This window comes from Sinocyclocheilus anshuiensis, unplaced genomic scaffold (genome assembly GCF_001515605.1).
Source record: "Sinocyclocheilus anshuiensis isolate Anshui unplaced genomic scaffold, SAMN03320099.WGS_v1.1 scaffold248, whole genome shotgun sequence".
Classification (NCBI taxonomy): Eukaryota; Metazoa; Chordata; class Actinopteri; order Cypriniformes; family Cyprinidae; genus Sinocyclocheilus; species Sinocyclocheilus anshuiensis.
In genome coordinates, this window is record NW_015555734.1 from 1,487,514 (window position 1) to 1,507,410 (window position 19,897).

General features: G+C 37.4%; 2 protein-coding genes across 3 annotated transcripts in view; both read left to right on the forward strand.

The window, feature by feature from the left end:
- The first annotated feature begins 1,052 nt into the window (after positions 1–1,052).
- LOC107672969 (solute carrier family 2, facilitated glucose transporter member 1-like) lies at positions 1,053–9,175 on the forward strand. 2 transcript variants are annotated; one of them, XM_016466358.1, is made up of 12 exons: positions 1,053–1,132; positions 1,786–1,933; positions 5,125–5,226; positions 5,320–5,480; positions 5,555–5,795; positions 6,507–6,669; positions 6,835–7,022; positions 7,975–8,079; positions 8,241–8,342; positions 8,440–8,508; positions 8,629–8,829; positions 8,919–9,175. In XM_016466358.1, the coding sequence occupies exons 2-12, from the start codon at positions 1,910–1,912 to the stop codon at positions 9,162–9,164; spliced, it is 1,602 nt and encodes a 533-aa protein (XP_016321844.1). In that variant the 5' UTR covers positions 1,053–1,132; positions 1,786–1,909; the 3' UTR covers positions 9,165–9,175. The 2 variants fall into 2 exon arrangements, with proteins under 2 accessions (XP_016321844.1, XP_016321845.1); XM_016466359.1 differs by having other exon boundaries at positions 1,786–1,928.
- A 4,224-nt stretch (positions 9,176–13,399) lies between these two features.
- LOC107672963 (ephrin type-B receptor 5-like) overlaps positions 13,400–19,897 on the forward strand; it is a 58,199-nt gene continuing 51,701 nt past the window's right edge. The window contains exon 1 of the mRNA XM_016466347.1: positions 13,400–13,498. Coding sequence (XP_016321833.1) covers positions 13,435–13,498 — 64 coding nt within the window. The 5' untranslated portion in view covers positions 13,400–13,434. The remainder of the gene's footprint in view (positions 13,499–19,897) is intronic.

Below are 19,897 nucleotides of genomic sequence, written 5' to 3' on the forward strand. Positions count from 1 at the left end.
GTGACCAATTTAGTACATAACTGAAGCGTGTAGAAGCTTGACAGTCTGTGATCCTGTAGGATAATGGGAAATGGATACCCTTTGCAACACAGGTGTCTGTTTTTAAACAAGTGATTAAAATGTCAGGCTCCTAGAGAATTTGTCTTAAAAGGTTCAGTTATTTTATACAAAAAGAAGAAGAAGAAAAAACAGTGGCAGGGTGCTATCAATCGCTGATCTCAGTTCTCAAAATGTGTTTCCTTTAGCAAGTTCCTGTTCGTCTGTCTGAAAAACACACAACTAGTCCAGTGATCCGTGTGCTTGTGTATTATTATATTATTACATATTTTATTACTTTGTAGTCAGTGTAATCACTTTCAGGCCAGTATCGACACTTTCAGAAGCCAAACGCAAATCGATCATTACTTTCTAACTTTACCTTATGATTGATAAGTGCATCCAATATGATATAAATTAATTTTTAATGCCTTTTAGCCACTTTCAATTAACAAAGGAGAGCTAACGAGAGTAGGCAGCGAAACATTTGTTATCACTAGATCACACACTTGTGTGAAGTGCCAGCAAACCCCGCAAATTGTCCGGTCTCGGAAGAGAGGACTACTTGTTTACAAACAACAAAAAGATTCCATTCTCTCACAGAAGCACTCCCATGACAACAATAACGGGTTTATTGTGTAAGACAGCAACTTTTGGCAAGAATCCGGTGGGATGCTGCGCGCCACAGGAACAGAGGCGCGATTCACGTCCATTCTATGTGGTGAGTAACCAAATAAGGACACTAAAACAGGCTTTGCCTCAAAACCTCATGAGCTGCCTATCTAGACAGCGTTTCAGGCATCACTGGGGCGTTCCGAGTGATGCTCAAGATGCTGACTAGTTGGATGCCCAATAGTTTTTGAGACGCGGCCGTCATTTCCAACTAAAGGATGTTACGCGAGTGACTTAAGACGCAGTTCTGGTTTAATCCTGTGACTCAGATGTTACAGAAACAGGGGGAGCACCGATGTGACGACAAAAAGTGCAACGAACGTGCTGCTGCTCGTGTCTCACTCCCCATAAAACCCACGAGCGCGAGAGTGTTTCATCACACAGCACCAACTACCTGGTCGACACGAGCTCTGCAAACATAAACGTAAATATAATTCTTTAATAATTATTATTACATAGAAATATAACGGACAATAATTAGCCTTGGAATTATATTTTAATTACTCACGATGATGCTGCTTCATTACTAACTGTTAGTAGGCTATTTAAAATGTAAAAAATGTTGCCTTAAATCTTTAAAATAAGCCTGCAGCGAAGTGCATTGTACTTCTTTGACCACTTTGAATTTTATTACTAACTTACAGTATATTAGAACGTACAGAAAGTACGAATGTCTCGAGTCAAGGAACTGCATGAAGCTGTTAACTGAAGCAAGTTTTATTTTATTCACTGGTGGTAGACTGTTTGAATTTTCAGTTGTTTAACTTTAGCAAGATTGATGCAAGATTGAGGATTTGTTGTAACGCCACTAAGACTGAGTTGTCCCACACAACACCATGTTTGAGCAATATATAGGGTGGATCTTGTGCTGACAGAGATGCCTCTTGTATTTGACTTCCACATTTACTTTGCAAATTGCTTTGCACAATACTGATGTGCAACTGTCATCTCAACTCAACAGGCATCCGTCGCAGGAAGCTGTTTTTTTGTAGTTGTTCTCGATGAAGACATAAAAGGACTGTCTCATTCCTTAGCATTACTGACAACAACTATTCATTTTCTTTTTCCTCCCCCTAGAAGCCTTTCCAAATACAAATTTGTGTTTACCCTGAAAACACAAGTTTGGATTCACTGCAAAAAGAGGAAGAACAGAAGACCTCTGTCTCAATCGCAATAACTGACTTTCTCAACAGAGAGCAGGATGGAAAAGATGAAGGACAGTAAGGTAGAGTCTTTTCTCCTCTGTCTCTGCCTTTATACAGAACACATTCATTTTTACTGTAGTGTATTATTCAGTATTACTAGTAATAGTACTAAATTGCAGCTTCATCATTAAAAATGAGTAATTACAAATATATTTTAATACATCACTTACAAGTTTCAAGAGAAATAACATTAAAGTATATTTTAGTTTATCATAAATGCTTGTCAGTACATTTGACAGTACACTTTACCATACTTCAAACACAACAGAATTATGAAGCTACATATAAAGTCCTGATTTTCAAAAAAGCATGCTAAAGTTTAGCTAATTGCATTTAATATAGACTTAAACAAGAATACATTTTAATTTAATTGCAGATAACGTCCGAATAAGTTTCCTTAAAAACAAAACAAAAACAACATTCAGTTTGCACTTAGTAAGTACTCTTTTAAAAGTATGCTAAAGTGTCCTTCCTTTTCGGGGATTACATGCAGAAATTATGGTGTTAAATGTAATATGCATAATCTGCTTATTTTTATGGCAGTTGTTTCCTAGCTATGTTTTCATAACATGTACCATAGTTTGTGATATAGATGTTACTACAATGATCCCATATACAGAAAACTGGTTACCATGCAAGAACTGTAGTAAATATTTAGGGGATGCCTATGGGCATCTGGTGTAGATTTGAAATGTTGTCATTTGTTTTTAATTCCCTCACAAATATGGAAAATGATTGTGTAACCTTTGTGTTGCACTAGTGGGTTTAATGAGGTATCCTTGGCAAATGTCTGTTCAGGCTATTAGTTTTCAATTGATTTGAATTATCGCCTTAAGAAATATAAAAAAAATAGTGGCGGTAGTGGAACATTGTTTGAGCTGCTTTGTCATCTTGGATTGCAGCATGTGATTTAAGAAACCAAGCTGTGCAGAGGGAACCAACAAGGAGAAATTAATGTTTACAGCAGGGTTCAGTTGGCATGTTCAAACTTGAACATGATATGAACAGCATCCTGACCGGTTCTTACTTGTTTTAGAATGGACCGACAGAATGGAAATTTCCAATCCAAGTGTGCCAATTTAGCATCCATTGCAGCTCATTACAAATCTATTAAGTGAGTCTAACACTAAGTGTGTTGATTTAATAAATGAATGTGGTCAATTAAGTTCGGGAGGCTGGGGGTTGCATGGTGGGATTTGGGGTGCAAATATGTGGTTTGGTTTGTTCTGCTCAATAGGGATGAAAATGCTCTGATGGATCGTCCTCTAACAGCAGAAATCATTATGAACATTAGATTCATAAAGATGGCTCTTGGCTACTTATAGATCAAATGATAACACCCATATCCTTGTTTACAGTCACTCCTCCTGGAGTCAGCTTGTGTGTGTTGAAGTCTTTATCATAACATCAGACCAGTGTGCACATGCCAGAAGGTTCTGTGCGCAGGTTTAAAGGTGCAGTGCAGTGTTTCTTTTCATACTGACATTTGCCAAACGCAGTATTGAGGAAGTTCCTCAGAAGCAATCCACTACAGATCATTATAACTTCATGGAAAATTTCATGGGGGGTGGGGGGGGTTTGTGCCTGTGCCACTGACATGTATTTGTGCCATCAGTCAGGCGGATTTTAACTCTTTAATCTCTGGTCAACTTAGGTTCCTCTGCAGCCGTACAGAGGTTACGTAGTTGACAGTAAGCTTAGGTTGTTATTTCTTTGAATTTGACACAAGATAAAGGAACAGACATTAGATCAGAGCAGCCATGACAGTTTCAGATTTTGTTCAGGAAAAAATGACACATAGAGACACAAGCATTCCAGTTATTATTGCTTACTAATTTATGCAAGCGTCTTGTTCCACTTTCACACATACTCTGGGAAATACTGTAACCATTTAGAATTGAATTGAGAATGCCTAGACTCAATTCAGTTGCTGAATTGAAGTAGCAAACAAGGATGCAGAATTGCATTTTTAATTTGAATGTGAGGAAGCATAATTAAAATTAATTTAAATTTAAAGGATTTCATAGCTGTAATTTTTTAATAGGGTTTAGCAACTTCAAAAAAACTTGAAGTTTATAGGCCTTACAAACAGGATATTGAAGGAGTAAGTGACACTGAGTGACGTGAGGGTGTGATTTGTGCAGTGGTGGCTCGTGAGTTTTAAAATAGAGGAGGCACACTAATTGTATTGGTCTGGGGATCCCTGCCTATTATTATTATTATTTGCTTAACCACTTTAAAATGGCTTTTTAGTTGCTTTTAGTCAGAAAACGCAAAGAAAACAACACATACAGCAAGATAATATAATTTCACTTACCTGGCCTATCACTTGAAGCAAACATCCATCCCTAAGAAGGTTTTAAACCACATTTTAAAGTGGTTAAGCAAATAATAATAATAAAAGTCTGTGTTAAAAGAGCCAACTGCTGTAACGTTAGCCTATATCCAGCTTAGGCATGTTCTCCCTTTATTTTAAATTTTTATATATACTGTTTGAATGACAGCTTGGTAAATCTGTTGGCGATCAAATAGCCTATTCAATATCGCTACTCATCATAAGTACTTGGTACATTATCAGCGTAGCGGGAGACGTTCAAACTAATATCACGTAATTTACGTCTCTTTGATGATTGGTTGATATCAGAAGGGAGGCTACGAGGTATCTTTTCTCAACACTCCTCAGCACTGAAAGGGAACACTCGATGCTGATTGGCTTATTTTTTTTCACGAGAGCTCAGCTCTCCTCCGGCCTCCCCCTCCCCTTCTCTAACATTTAGCGGTTGTAAATACATCAGCAGATTCGGTACATTCGCGATAGAAAAGCGGCGCTTTCCAACTTCATTAACATGTTATGGTATTACAGCTGTGAAATTACAAACAAAAATACACATTCTGAGACATTAACTAAAATTAATTGTGAATTTTATTATCATTAAATTGTCCTCACATTTTCACCTCAAAATTTTGGGGAAGCTGTGCCTCCCCCGACGAGCCGCCAATGGATTTGTGTGCTAAAAATAAAGGCAAAAGTGAGAAAGATTCTGCTATTCTTTGTCTGGTTGGTTCTGTTAGCCTTTTAATGCAGGAGTTTTCAAACTTTCTGATGCCACGGACTCCCAATTTGATGACCCCCTTTTGTGGGATCCTTAGTTTCTATCTAGCTTTCATTTTTCTCCATGTCACAGTACGTGTATTGCTTCTTTTTGTCCAGGGGAAGCAGGTGACATGGTGCCTCATGTTCTGCGTGTCCACGGCTGTCATCGGCTCCTTGCAGTTTGGCTTCAACACAGGCGTCATCAATGCACCCGATGTGGTAAGTGTTTAATTACGTGAGTAGAATTTGGACTTCAAATAACAACACTTAATTCCTTCATCACTCATTGTCTGTCTCTCTGTTGATGATCAGAAAGTGAAGAACTTCATCAGAAACGTGACTGTGGAGCGCACTGGAGAGCCAATGGATGAATCCACATTGACGACATTGTGGAGTGTAACTGTTTCCATTTTCAATGTTGGCGGCATGATCGGGTCTCTTAGTGTTGGCACTCTAGTTGACAAACTAGGGAGGTGAGAAAATTTTAAATCACACAGTTTCTTTTAACATAAAACAAATATATTCATCATCCATCTTCTCATTACAGACGGAAATCCATGCTTCTGTCCAACATCCTGGCTCTGATTGGTGGACTCCTGATGGGTTTATCCAACATGTGCACCTCTTATGAGTTGATAATAGTGGGTCGTCTTGTTATTGGTGCATTCTGTGGCCTGTGTACAGGATTGACGCCCATGTATGTGGGTGAAATTGCTCCAACAGCACTGCGAGGGGCTTTTGGTACCCTTCACCAGCTCGGTGTGGTCATCGGCATCCTAATTGCACAGGTTAGATTTTCCTATCTATGATTGTTGATATGAGATTAAAGGGATAGCTCACATAAAAAAAAAGAACTTTGTGTCATTATTTACTCAGTCTTTCATTCAAACCCCATATAAAAATCTTATTTTGATGCAATTATAAAGACACTGAAGCTTGAAAAAGATTCAAAAGCATCATAAAAGTCAAATCAAATTAGTCTATATGATTTGTTTGCGATATTCAGTCTTCTGAAGTAATATGATAGCTTTTTGCAAGGTACAGACCGACATATGAGTCGTTATTCCCTAGAAATCTTGACAACTCCTCGGCACATACAGTAGTGATGTCCGATTTGTGAAGAAATTATTCTTTTGAGTCAGATGTTATTAATGAATCAGTTAATTCACATCACAAAACTGGTCTGAATGATTTGTTCATGAATTGGACTGTATGGTTCTCAAGCTGTAACAGAAAATAACAGATAAATAACAGAAATTTCCTAGCAAAAATTATTGTATGGCTTCAGAAGATATTTGGACCATTTCTATGACACTTTTATGGTGGTTATGGGTCCTTTTTGAACCTTGAAGGCTTTAGTCCCTATTCATTGTACTTAATGGAAAAGAGTTTTCAAAATTGATCCTTTTGTGGAAGTCTTACTGCTTTGCAATATATCAATTATATATACAAAAAAAAAAAAGTTATAAAAAGGGTAATTTTTGTGGATTTCATGGTAGATCTTAGGTCTGGAGTCATTGCTGGGGTCTCAGTCTTTGTGGCCATTGTTGTTGGCTCTGACGGCAGTGCCTGCAGTGTTACAGAGCGTCATGCTGATCTTCTGCCCGGAGAGCCCTCGATACCTGCTGATATCTCTGAACCAGGAGGATGAGGCACGCCAAGGTGAGTCTGCTATGACTGCTGTGGACTGAAAAACTATTTTAGGGGCCCCTGGCGATTTTAACTCAGTTCCTGCCCCCCTTAGGCACAGAATTGCATGAGCAACTAAAGTGCATTTACTCTTCTGTGCTGACTATGTATGTCTTTCTCTCTTTGTTTTGCTCTCAGTGCTGATACGTCTTCGTGGGCATTCAGATGTGGAGGATGACATTCGTGAGATGAAGGAAGAGGCCATGAAGATGTCCATGGAGAAGAAGGTTTCTATTCCAGAGCTGTTCCGTAACTCCGCTTACAGACAGCCCATTATTATCGCCATAATCCTGCAGCTGTCTCAACAACTGTCCGGCATCAACGCTGTAAGTCTCACACTCCACACTTCATACAAAAGTTCCCACACCAGTTACATATAAATCGGATGTTTGAAACATTTTTATTGCCAACAGTGCCTTGTTTTCCAGGTAAAAATACTTAACATATCCATCAAACAAGATATCTTTACTCTCTATATGTTTTGCTTTGCAAAAGCTTTGAGTTTTGAGGTACAGAAATAAAACATTTCAATGCAGTTCTATATATATTAGGGCTGTCAATTTTACAATGTTAATGTAATCAATTAGTGATGGAAAAAATTATGCATTAAAATGTTTACACATTTAAAGCACATGTCCCGCTCCACCTTTGACCTGTACGTCATCTTATCATTGCAAGCTGCAGTGAAAAGCTCAATGCAAAACTGTGACAAAGAAAGAAATTCAAAATCCAAAGTCATTTCTACTATCTGCAATAAGTAATTTGAATACTATCGAAGCAGTTCTAGACTGAAACCTGAACTAAGATTAGTCAGCACAAATGTATTAAGTCCACATTGGAAAGAAATAACATGCTATAACTAAATGGATTGCTGTGGTCTGTATATATACTATGTACTATTATATATTAGATTTATTTTTTCCTCATTGGCAATTTTTTTATGCATAAAACAGTTGAGGTGATCAAATTAAACATATAATAACATATGTTTGTAATATATGTAATATATAATATTATAATAATATTCTCTCTAACAAGTTGTAATATATTACACAATTTTCCTCAGTAAATGTATCTTTTAAAAAAAATTATGCTTAGATATTTTAACTGAAAAACAAGACACACTTATTAATAAAATATTTTTTGCAGTTTTTTTAACCCTCTTAAACTTCTATCAATTTCTAAGGCTTCCTTGCATGTTTCCCCCCTCTTCAGCTTAGAATATTGACATGAATCGCCCTAAATGTTGAACAGCTGTGTTTTCTGTGAATTTTCCAGGTAATTTATTACTCTACGGAGATCTTCAGAAATGCAGGTATCACTGGGCCAGTCTTTGCCACCATTGGAGTGGGTGCAGTCAACACTCTCTTCACTGTCATCTCTGTGAGTTTACACAGCTGAGATAAAATACTCACATAAACAAAACCATCCCTGTTATTTGCAAATTTTATGCCCTTATGTCTTTTAAGTACTTTTATGAGGGCATACTAAAATGTAGTTACTTGAGGGCTGTGTTTTGATTCTCCCACTGCTTTGCTCAACAGCTCTTCCTGGTGGAGAGGGCAGGAAGAAGAACACTTCATATGATCGGTCTGGCTGGAATGGCTGTCTGTACTCTACTTATGACCATTTCTCTTAAACTTGTGGTGAGCTTGGGACTTTTGGGACTTATATCATTAAATAGCTCTAAATGATAAACCACTAAACTTTTAAATGATTTTTTTTGTCTTTTATGATTTTAAGAACCCTACAGGAGCAATGGCAGAAAGTAGTGCTAATATGACTGCCATCTCCGAATCTGCATCTGCAGGGGTCAGTGTATGATCTTACTAATGAATGCCAACTTACGTCTGTGTTGGAAGTCATTCACTGAAATGTACCATTTCTCTATTTCTCTCTCCAAATGGTTCAATTTGCATATACGGGTAGCAGGGAACTTCAGCAATCAGCATTCTGGCCATTCTGGCAGTGTTTGGATTTGTGGCCAGTTTTGAGATGGGACCAGGACCAATCCCATGGTTCATAGTGGCAGAGTTATTCGCTCAAGGTCCACGTCCGGCAGCCATCGCTGTGGCGGGATGCTGCAACTGGACCGCCAGCTTTCTTGTCGGACTGCTTTTCCCAAAACTATTGGTGAGAGCCTTGTCAATGAATTCATTAGTATCACATTTTTCAAGGACACAAGAACTAAACACATTATTGTGATCTTGCTTCCTTTTCAGAAACTGTGTGATGCGTACGTCTTTATCATATTCCTCATCCTCCTTATAATCTTCTTCGTGTTTACCTACTTCCGGGTTCCCGAGACCAAAGGCCGAACTTTTGAGGACATCGCCAGTGGGTTTTCCAATGCTGCAAGCTCCAATGCTGCCAACTACACGTCCCCAGAGGGTGCCATCACAATGCCAGTATCCCCGTCATCAGAGAAGGTTCAGATGACTGAATTGGCTGGCCAGGAGAAAAGCTGAGCAAACCTATATAAAAAAAAAAAAACATAACCTACACAATGAAAACATACAGCGGACAACAGGGAAACAGATGCAGCTAAATAATGGGCATTATTAGAAAGAAATAGCTTGACGTATTTATCAAGTAGATCAGTGAGATAGACTACTTGATATCGCACATCAGTGTTTTGACAAATAAATCACAATGTTACACTGCAAGTGTTACAGATAGCAGATGTTCAAATAATTTCTGTTGTCAAATCACTGTGGCATTTTTATTATTATTCAGTTGAGTTAGCTTCGAAAAGGTGATAGGGTTTAAAAATGTCTGAAAAGATGAAAAACCACTGACTTCGAGGTACTAAACAATGTTATGTTATTGAAAGCCTTTTTATGATTGGCAGTTATAAAGTCATTATGAGTTAAGAAGTGTTTATTACATATGATTGCAGATGTTAAATCACTGTGTGTTTAGTTAGACGTAGAGTTTAGTTGTATATTTTAAGATAACTGATGTGTGAGAATTCTACTGAGCACTAAGCACTTGTGATCATGTAATCATGTGGCATTTTAAACTTTAAAATTAGATTACTTTGACTTAAATAGTTGGTTAGCAAAAAAAATAAATAAAAAAATGTCCCATATTGCCCAAAAACTTAAAGCAGCTGTATGAAGTTGCTTTAAATCAGACTGAATATGTGCTAATCAGACTCGCGTTGAACTGCTGTCCATTTGACTCCTGTTTTGCTGTTATGGCTACTGTTCAGGCCACGAGCATCTGGCCTTTTGTGCAAAGGACTAATTTAACTGTTTAAACTGGATTTTAAAGGGGTCATATGATGCGATTTCAAGTTTTCCTTTCTCTTTGGAGTGTTACAAGCTGTTCGTGAATAGATAAGATCCCTGAAGTTGCAAAGACTGATCTTTAAAAAAGCATCATATGACCCCTTTAAATTCTAGATTTTCAATATGTTTTGGGTGGGTCCCGTACGTCAAATTATGTATTTCAGTATGTGTTGCTGTTTATGTAGATGATATTGGTTGTAAAAGTCCCACTGAAGGGATGAAGTATCAGTGTTTAAATTAAGTATTTCTCATGATGATTGTCACTCAACATGACTGAATGAACAGTACTGATACAGGATCATATGAAAGTTAATCATGACATCCAGTCATCACAAGCACACATTTATTGTTTAATAGCCCTATTTGAGGTTTTTAATTAGGCTTTTGGTTTTGGGGGGTAGTTAAGACTGTACACTGTAAAAGTTTTGCTCTACTGTGTAAATATATACATTTTTGTTTGCACTATTCTGACTGGATGATTGAGATACTTTCTGGAGTTACAAGTACACACCAAAGATGTTTTTGTTGTTGTTGTTGTTTTTGTGTGAATGTTTTATATATATATTTATATATTTTGTTATATTTATAGCTAGATAGATGTTTTTATATATATATAATATATTTATATATATATGTGTATGTAATACCATAAGCACTTGGAAGCAGAATTATTTTGCAAGACTGACCAGATTAAAACATTCCCATTGTACATGATTTGAGTGCTTGTGACTGTTCACATCACAGGAACTGTGCATATTTTTTTTATGCGATAACTGTCATGTGTCATGACAGGTCTGTTTCTTCCCATATGTTGCATCATATCATACAAGTCATGTATCCAAATAGATATTGCTTTACTTGTAAGCTACAATAATGGAATAGCTTACTCTAATAATGGCATCAGGTGTATTTATATATATTTTTAAGAGGATCCTCCATTGTGCTTTAATTATGCTCTTTAATTAGACTTTTAAATACACATGCTTAAAACTGTAATTAAATATTTATGATTTTTTTTCTCTCACTGCTGATATATTTTACACTTACGATATGACATGACATAAGATTATTTTATTTTTGTAAATTCTCTAAATCCACTTGACAACTTCCCCTGCTCATCGACATTGAGTTTTGTAAACGAATTTGACTTTCTGTTGTTGTAGAGACTTGCCATGATTTTAATACCTCCATTGGGACTACTGAACTGGATAGAAAATAGGGATAAAAGAGGTAAAAATGGATTAAAAAATATATATAGTAAAGGGGGAGATGGCGTCAAAGAGTGTGAGTGGAAGAATTGTCAGATAATTATACGCTTTCTTTTACACTTGTGTGTTGACTGATTCGGACAGAATGATCAGGCTTCCCCCAAACTTACTTTTATAACTTGATTCACTCAATATGATAGAGAGTACGGCACCACCGCTGTCTTCAAGTCACTGTGTCCATCAGGGGGCGCTGTTTTCAAAGAGATAATTGAACAACACTAGTCTTCAGGAGTTCAACAGCTACTGTATGACTGTCTATATTGAATAACATTTGCATGTGTGTGTGTGTGTGTGTGGAAAATGGGACATGACCAAACCTAGAAGAAAATATTCAAAATATGTATTTTTTCCAGGAAAAAATAAGCAATTGAAAGAAGAGAGGAAAAGAAAACACAGGCAGGTTTCCAAGCTTCTTTTACTGAGTGATGCATATTTCCAATTTGGCTGGCTGTGCCCTATCAGCATGCCAAACCAGAGCCTTCAACAAATGTGACTGTGAGAGCGTCTGTCTCCTTCATGTCTAGACACTTTTTCTGCGAACAAGACGGACTAGTTTTAGGTTTTCCATCACGGTGAGTGGCTAAAGTCAGTTTACCGGTCCCTTCATCTCTCTCTCTCTCTCTCTCTCTCTCTCTCTCTCGCTCTCGCTCTTGTCAACATGTAGGAGTCTCTGAATGAGTTTGTAGGTCTGTTTGGGGTTTTAACAGTTCACTATCGTTTACATCTGCATGTGTTTGTGTCAGGCTGAGGCTGATGATCTGAACGGACTCTTGTACTGTATAATGAGTGGCTGTTTTTGAGTTGTTACTGTGAATTGAAGAGCCTTCTGTGGACCCTGCCAAGCTGCATTTATGCTTAACAAAGGGGTGTAGAATAGAGCCAGCGGAGGGGTGAATAATTTGTTGTGTAACCTTTGTCTCTCTCTGACTCTCTCTCCAACCCCCCCTCCCAACCTTCCCAACTCTCTGCCCCCTTTTTTTCTGATATTATAACTGTTATAATGACCTTTCTCCTCCCCACAGACCATTCAGCCCTCTGATAATACAGACACCCCACTCACTTCACTGTACATCTCTGTGTCCTTTCATCTGCACGTTTTCTTTCTCTCTGTCTCATTTTTCTATTGGCTAAATGGTGTTTTCAGTAAATGCATTGCAGACATGAGCAGTTTAAATAGATGGATTGATGAAGTTGGCATCTCATAGTGAGCTCCTGTGAAAAAGCTCTTAATGACTAATTTTCTCTCTCTCTCTCTGTGTGTGTGTGTGTTTGTGAGGTATTTGAATGCCAGAGTCTGTTAAGAACATGTTGTCTCACAAAAGTTCGTATGTGCTACTGTTTTTTCAAACTTATCTGAATCGGCCATTGTGCTTTGCATTTTTCACACGAAAGCACGTGTTTATGCACATGAATAGTAAAGACCATATATAACTATATGCAGAGTAAAAAGTGGAAAGAACTATTTATACCTGATCAGATCATTAAAAAATGAGGGCCACTGCTAAAATTCACAGGGTCAATATTTTTAAGGGTGAGCCCCTTTACTCCAAAGCTTCTTCAACGCAGGTAGTCAGGTTCATATAAAAAATATTTTTCACTTGCATAATGACTGTTACTAATTGTTGTTAACAATTACATTTAAATTTCAAAGTACTTTTCATGAATACTATACATACAATATTGCCAATGCATCTCACACAACAAAAGCAGTGACAAAAAAAAGATATATAATATAATATAATACAAATTATATACAAAATAATGATAATGATTTAAAAAATTATATTAAAAATAAGGTGTATTTTATTATAAATAAAATAGAGTACCAATAAATAAATAAATGAATACATTAATATATTCAGCAAAGATTCATTAAATTGATCAAAAGTGATAGCAAGGACTTTTACATTGTTGGCAAAATGCTTAAAAAATGTATATTTAAAATAAATGCTGTTCTTTTGAATGTTCTGTCCATCAAAGAATCCTGAAAAAAAGTTTCCACAAAAATACTGTTTTCACCATTGATAATAATAAGAAATGTTTCTTGAGCAGCAAATCAGCATGTTAGAATAATTTCTGAAAGACAGACTCCTCCTCCCTTCTCTCTCTCTCTCTCTCTCCTCCTGTCTCCCTCTGCTGTGTTCTTCCTCTCTGGACTTCTCTTGTGTGATGCTCTGATGGAAATGTGGAGGATCTTTCTATCTTTCTCTCTTGTGGTCCAGCACAGTTCAGCTGAAGAAGGTATGAAACTTCCCTTGCTCCCCCTGTTGCTCTCTGCTGTCCCGTTTTGAGGGGTTATCGGGGTCTCTTGCTGTCCGGTCCGGTGTGGAGTGTGTGTCAACATGTGTAGGAGTCTCTGTAATTATATTAAAAATAAGGTGTATTTTATTATAAATAAAATAGAGTACCAATAAATAAATAAATGAATACATTAATATATTCAGCAAAGATTCATTAAATTGATCAAAAGTGATAGCAAGGACTTTTACATTGTTGGCAAAATGCTTAAAAAATGTATATTTAAAATAAATGCTGTTCTTTTGAATGTTCTGTCCATCAAAGAATCCTGAAAAAAAGTTTCCACAAAAATACTGTTTTCACCATTGATAATAATAAGAAATGTTTCTTGAGCAGCAAATCAGCATGTTAGAATAATTTCTGAAGGATCATGTAAATTCAGCTTTACCATCACAGAAATAATTTATGTTTTAAAATGTATTAAATTAATATTCAAACAGAAAATTTTAAAATTTTAATAAATATTGCTATTTTTACTGACTTATTTAATAAATTAATGTAGCACTGTTGACCAAAACATTTCTTTAAAAAATGCATTAAAAAATCTTACTGACCCCAAGTTTTCAAATGCTACTGTAAATAAATAAACAAATAAGCATCAATCAATCAGTCAATAGATATTCAACAAAACATGACAACATTTTTACAATGTGAAATCTCAGTATATTTTTGGAGTAATTAGTGTCTTGCATAGCCTAGAGAGCTTGCAGAAGCACACACTTTCACTGCTATTGTACCATGGGGGTATGTGAAACAAAATGTTTAATTTCCCAAAAAAAAAAAAGTTGACCATACACAGAACAGCTTTTAAGACAAAGAAATAGATAGAAAAAGACCAGTCTAAGTGTTTTGTGCCCATATTGCAATAATACTAAATTAACCACTGCTATACACTTCGGTCCCATAACACACCTCTATAGGCCGTTCCCTCAAGGCCATAACTCTAAACTAATTCAGCAAACCCCTTTACTTGCTCTCCTATAGCAAAATACCGTTCATCACATTTAACTAGTCTACGGCCATTCCCTCAGGCCCATAACTCTAAACTAAAGCAGTTGTACCTGCCCTCCTGGAGCAAAGGCCTACCCTTCATCACCTTTAATTAGATCAACGGCCATTCACATAGACGCTGCCTGTTTATTCACATAGTGTCCCGTACCTTCAAGATCTCTGGAAGGCATTTGCAGGTCTGCTAGTGACAATGCCCTCTCTGACCACATCAGACACTCTAACCATATTTAGGGTAGTATTTTGCTGGTCATGTGATCTCAGAATGGTGGCCCACATAAGGTGAACTGTTCCATGTGAAATAAAACAGCTTTTATAAGGCTACTGATACGACTGAAGTCTTCATCTGATGTGAGTGATTTTTAATATATTTTTCCAAAACAATGAAAAAAAAAAAAACTTTTATCCAGCAAAGATGCATGGAATTGATCTAAAAGTTACCCAAATATTCTATTTTAAATGAATGCTGTTTTTTTTAATGTTTTATTAATCAAAGAATCCTGAAAAAAAGTATCACCGTGTTCACAAAAATATTAAGCAGAACTACGTTTTGATAATAAGATGAAATGTTTCTTGAGCAACAAATCAGCATATTGAATCATTTAGCACTGAAAACTGGAGTAATGGCTGCTAAAATCATTACAGGACTAAATTACATTTTAAAATCCGTTAAAATAGTTATTTTAAGTTGTAATAATATTTCACAATATTGCTGGTTTTGCAGTGTTTTGGACCAAATAAATGCAGCCTATGAGCATAAAAGAAATGTTAATTATATATTTGTACTGAAAAACTGAGGTTTTAAGATTTCCAGTGACCTGCATTGGCCCACATGCCCATGGGACTCAATATGAGGTTAGTTTCCAAATAGAGCAGTCAAAACTTTTCAAAACACAACCCAGCTCAGAGAGAGAGAGAGAGTTTGTCCCTGCTGCAGTCTTGTCAGCCTGGACTGAAGACAACACCATAAGGTCAGTCCCTGAGGTCGGGTTATAAAAATGACTGTGCTCTCCTTTAGTGGTAATTAGCCTCCAATTGACTCTTCAGGGGTGTTGTGATGAAAAGGAGTGTGTGTGAGCAGACAGTGCTGAGTGAGAATGCACACAGCAGGGTGTTCCTCGCTGAGAGGAACAGAATGGTTTAAAAGCCTCACATTCTGGTAAAAGCAGCTTTTACACCCACGCCCATGTAAAAGAAGGAGTGGGAAGGAGGTGAGGAGGATGGAGAGGTGCAATGAGAGAGGAGAAGAGCACAGTTTCATGTCATGTCTCACACAGGACCACGAAAAGGTCCCTCAGGCAGCACAGCTTAACTGGACTGTTTTCCCCACATTGCTAGCTCCACTTCTTCTCAGGTTGGATGTATGTGTGTCTCCTCGTGAGGTCTCCCACTGTCAGTATATTGAGTCACGCAGCTCAGCTCTCAGATCTGTACCCATCCAAGCTCAAACTGTTGCCCCAGGCCAAAATGCATCACCCTGCTCTGCTCCATCTTCAGCTGCTCCCCTCCCACCAATCGTTCCGCTAGCTAGCTTTAGTTGCTGATGTTACACTGCAAAAAATCTTTTTCTTAATGTCAAAAGTCATTCACTTAAGCAATTTGATTTTAAGGATGTTTTTTTCTCAGTGAACTCTCATGTGGGAGTATGCAATATAAAGATATAAAGTCATAATTGTTTGTGAGAAAATCTAAAAGTCATGAGATACAAATTCACAATTGTGAAATACAAACTTGCAATTATGAAATTAAAAAGTCACATTGTGACATATTGCAATCGTGCAATACTAAGTCACAATTAAAACATAATGTTGCAACTGTGAAATTAAATTGAAATTGTGAGATATAAAGTTGTGATTATGATAAATTGCAGTTGAAATTGATCAGTTTGAATAGATAAATTGAAAAGTCGCAGTAGATATAAAATCGCATTGTGAGATACAAATTGCATTCATACAATTTTAAGTCACAGTTATGAGAAATAAAGTTGCAATTGTGAAACCTTAAGTTGCAGTGGTGAGATATACTGCCACATTATGAGAAATTACAATAACAAGAAAATAAGGTCACAACTGTGAAATATAAAATAGCATTGTGAGATATAAAGTCACAATTATGAGATAATATTTCATAATTGCAATTTATGTTACATTGTAATTGATGTTGAAGTCACAATTAAGAAATAATAATGTTATTGTGAGATATGAAGTTGTAATTAAGAAAAATAAAGTTGCAATAAATAGAAAATGACACTGTGAGATATAAATGGCAATTGTGAAATACTAAGTCGCATTTATGAGAAATTAAGCATAATTGTAAAATATAAAATTACACTGAGATATAAAGTCACAATTGCCATAAATAGTCACAATTGGTCGGCACCGATAGCCTCGTGCGGCAGTTGCGCTTCAGGCGTCCTGAGCTTATGGACCTTTCCCAATGTTGCCCCCTCTCTCTCTCTCTCTCTCTCTCGCTCTCCCACTTCGCTTCCTGTCAACTAACTGTCCTATCATAATGAAAAAAAGGGCAAAAAACGCCAAAAATAAATAGTCACAATTGTGGTATATAAAATCATAATTGTGAAATATAAACTTGCAATTATGAGATATAAAATTGCATTTTGAGATATGAATCGTAATCATGAAATAAGTCACAGTTAAGAAATAATGTTGTAATTGTGAAATAATTAATCAAATTGCATGATATGTCTAAATTATGAGATAACAAAGATGTTTAGTTACCATTGTGAGACAAAGTTAAAAATTGAAATATAAAGTCACAATAACAATACAAATTAATCTGAGGAATAGTCTTCTGGGCAGCAATTTCATATATATGGTGCAACAGCTTTTCAGATGTCCTGAGTCCAGGTTTGTGATCTTTTCCATATCCTGTTCTTCTCTCTCTTCCCCAATTACTTCCTGTCTCTATTTCACTTTACTTTTGCATAATGCCAAAAAATATAATGTTGCTACTTCAACAAGAATTTTTACCTGATCTGACTCTAAAACCAGTTCATTTAGAATGTTTCCATATAAAGCACATTATCTGAGTACCTGGCGAAACATAACAGTCTAGTCTATGCCGCAAAATTGTGGTCTTAAACGTTTGCCCCTGCCCCATAGCAATAACATGAATGCACAACGATCACGTAAGAAACCCTTTGTACTTCAGAAAAAAATAGAGGAGAAGTCAGCCCGCTATAGGAGCAATGATGGCAGAACATCCCGAGCTCCTTATTACTGTATGTTCCACCATTCGGCCTCCATCGCTGCAAGGGAAGATTTTTAGGACACTGCATGAAATGTGCGTTGTGCTTAACTCGACTAACGTGGCTAAATAAAGGCAGGACACAAAAGCGAAAAGAAAAAAACACTTCACGCTTCACTGGAGAAGTGGTGTGTGCACAGGTCAAGCCATTGATGAGATCAAGCAGAAAAATACAGCATGTCTCTAGGGCCAAATGAGAGCCGTCCAGGTCCAAACCTGCAGCTAGGCTACAGGAGGAGAAGGGTGCTGCCAGCGCTCGTGAGTCATAAGCAGTGTTTTGTGGAAAGACACAGACCATAGAAAAGCTTCCGTTCAAGCTAAACTCAAAATGAGGAGTTCTGATAACATTCACTGACGTGCGTTAGCTTAAATCTGGAATTGTGCTAATCCCTGTCTCGCTCTTGCCATCTCTCTCCGTGGTTTGGTGGTAATGAAGGAGTGACTGTGAGTCCTTGGGTGACTGTCTGTACATAGGGACATCTGGTGCAAATTAAAGAGAAGATGCCAAAGTTACACACACACACACACACACAAATACGCATGTAAACACACACTACAACCAAAAGAAAACTTTGGATGCAGTGTCACATTAGCACAGTCACACCCATCTGGGTTCATGGAGTGTGCTGAACTTAATGTATTTTTTTGCGTTAAAGTACATGTGTTTGATCTAGCAAGTGTGTAGCAAAGTGTTTCTTCAGTGTTAGCACTTAGAAATTATTCTCTTAAATAAAGACAATAGTTTATTTAATTTGTCTATCAACATTTCTCAGTAGCAGACATGCATGCTTCAAAGAAGGATTCTGACCATTTATAATAATTTATATAGCACATTTTCAAAGCTCAAGGGCACTTTACAATCAGATTAATACAGAGAGCAGACAAATTAATAAATTTTCCCCCTAAACAATCAAATGCACTTTCCTCCCTATCAAATATGTTATTCATTTTGTAGAGAAATTAAGGGTGATGGAAATGTAATATGAAGCATACATGCATCACAGTAGGATTATGTCATTGTATAATAGTAATATTTTATATGGCAAATTTCTCAAGTTTCTCAAATTTCTTAATTGCATTTTACAATCAATCATATTAATACAAAGAGCAAACAAATAAACATATATTTAAACAAATTCACCCCTGACCTATCAAATGCAAATTCCTCCCCATCAAAGATTCACGAGTTCACACTAACATATAATGTGATTAAGCAATTAGTAGCATATTTGGCGTGCTGTCCAGAGGGAGGGCTCCGAGCTCGGGTTAAAGCCCGAACCCAGAGAACTCCGGGCACTGCAGCAGTGGTATCAAATGAGCAGGGCACTGCAGCGGCAGTATCAAATGGAGCGGGCACTGCTGTGACCGTATCAAATTAAGCAGGGCACTGCAGCAGCAGTATCAAATGGAGCGGGCACTGCTGTGACAGTATCAAACTAAGTAGGGCATTGCAGCAGCAGCCTCAAGGCATTGCAGCAGCAGCCTCAAATTTCTTTAACTGTTCAGAATTAGATGGGCTTTCTTTGTGTGAAAATTATTGGTCCTGATATAGCTCTTGAAGACGTCCGATGACCATCGACCGAGAGCTTGGATCTGCTGCTATGAGAGACCTTTTTGAGCTGCTGTAGTTACTGCCCCGATTCGGAAGGAGTGGCTGGAAAATCTTTCTACAGGTATGACTGGTTGGACGATGTTTATTGAACATCATTTGGATAGATGTTTCTGAAACCAGGCAGTATCAAATGAGAAGGGCACTGCGGCGGCAGTATCAATTGAGCAGGGCACTGCAGCGGCAGTATCAAATTAAGTGGGGCACTGCAGAGGCAGTATCAAATGAGCAGGGCACTGCGGCGGCGGTATCAATTGAGCAGGGCACTGCAGCGGCAGTATCAAATTAAGCGGGGCACTGCGGCGGCAGTATCAAATCAGCAGGGCACTGCGGCGGCAGTATCAAATGAGCAGGGCACTGCGGCGGCAGTATCAAACTAAGCGGGGCACTGCAGCGGCAGTATCAAATGAGCAGGGCACTGCAGCGGCAGTATCAAATGAGCAGGGCACTGCAGCGGC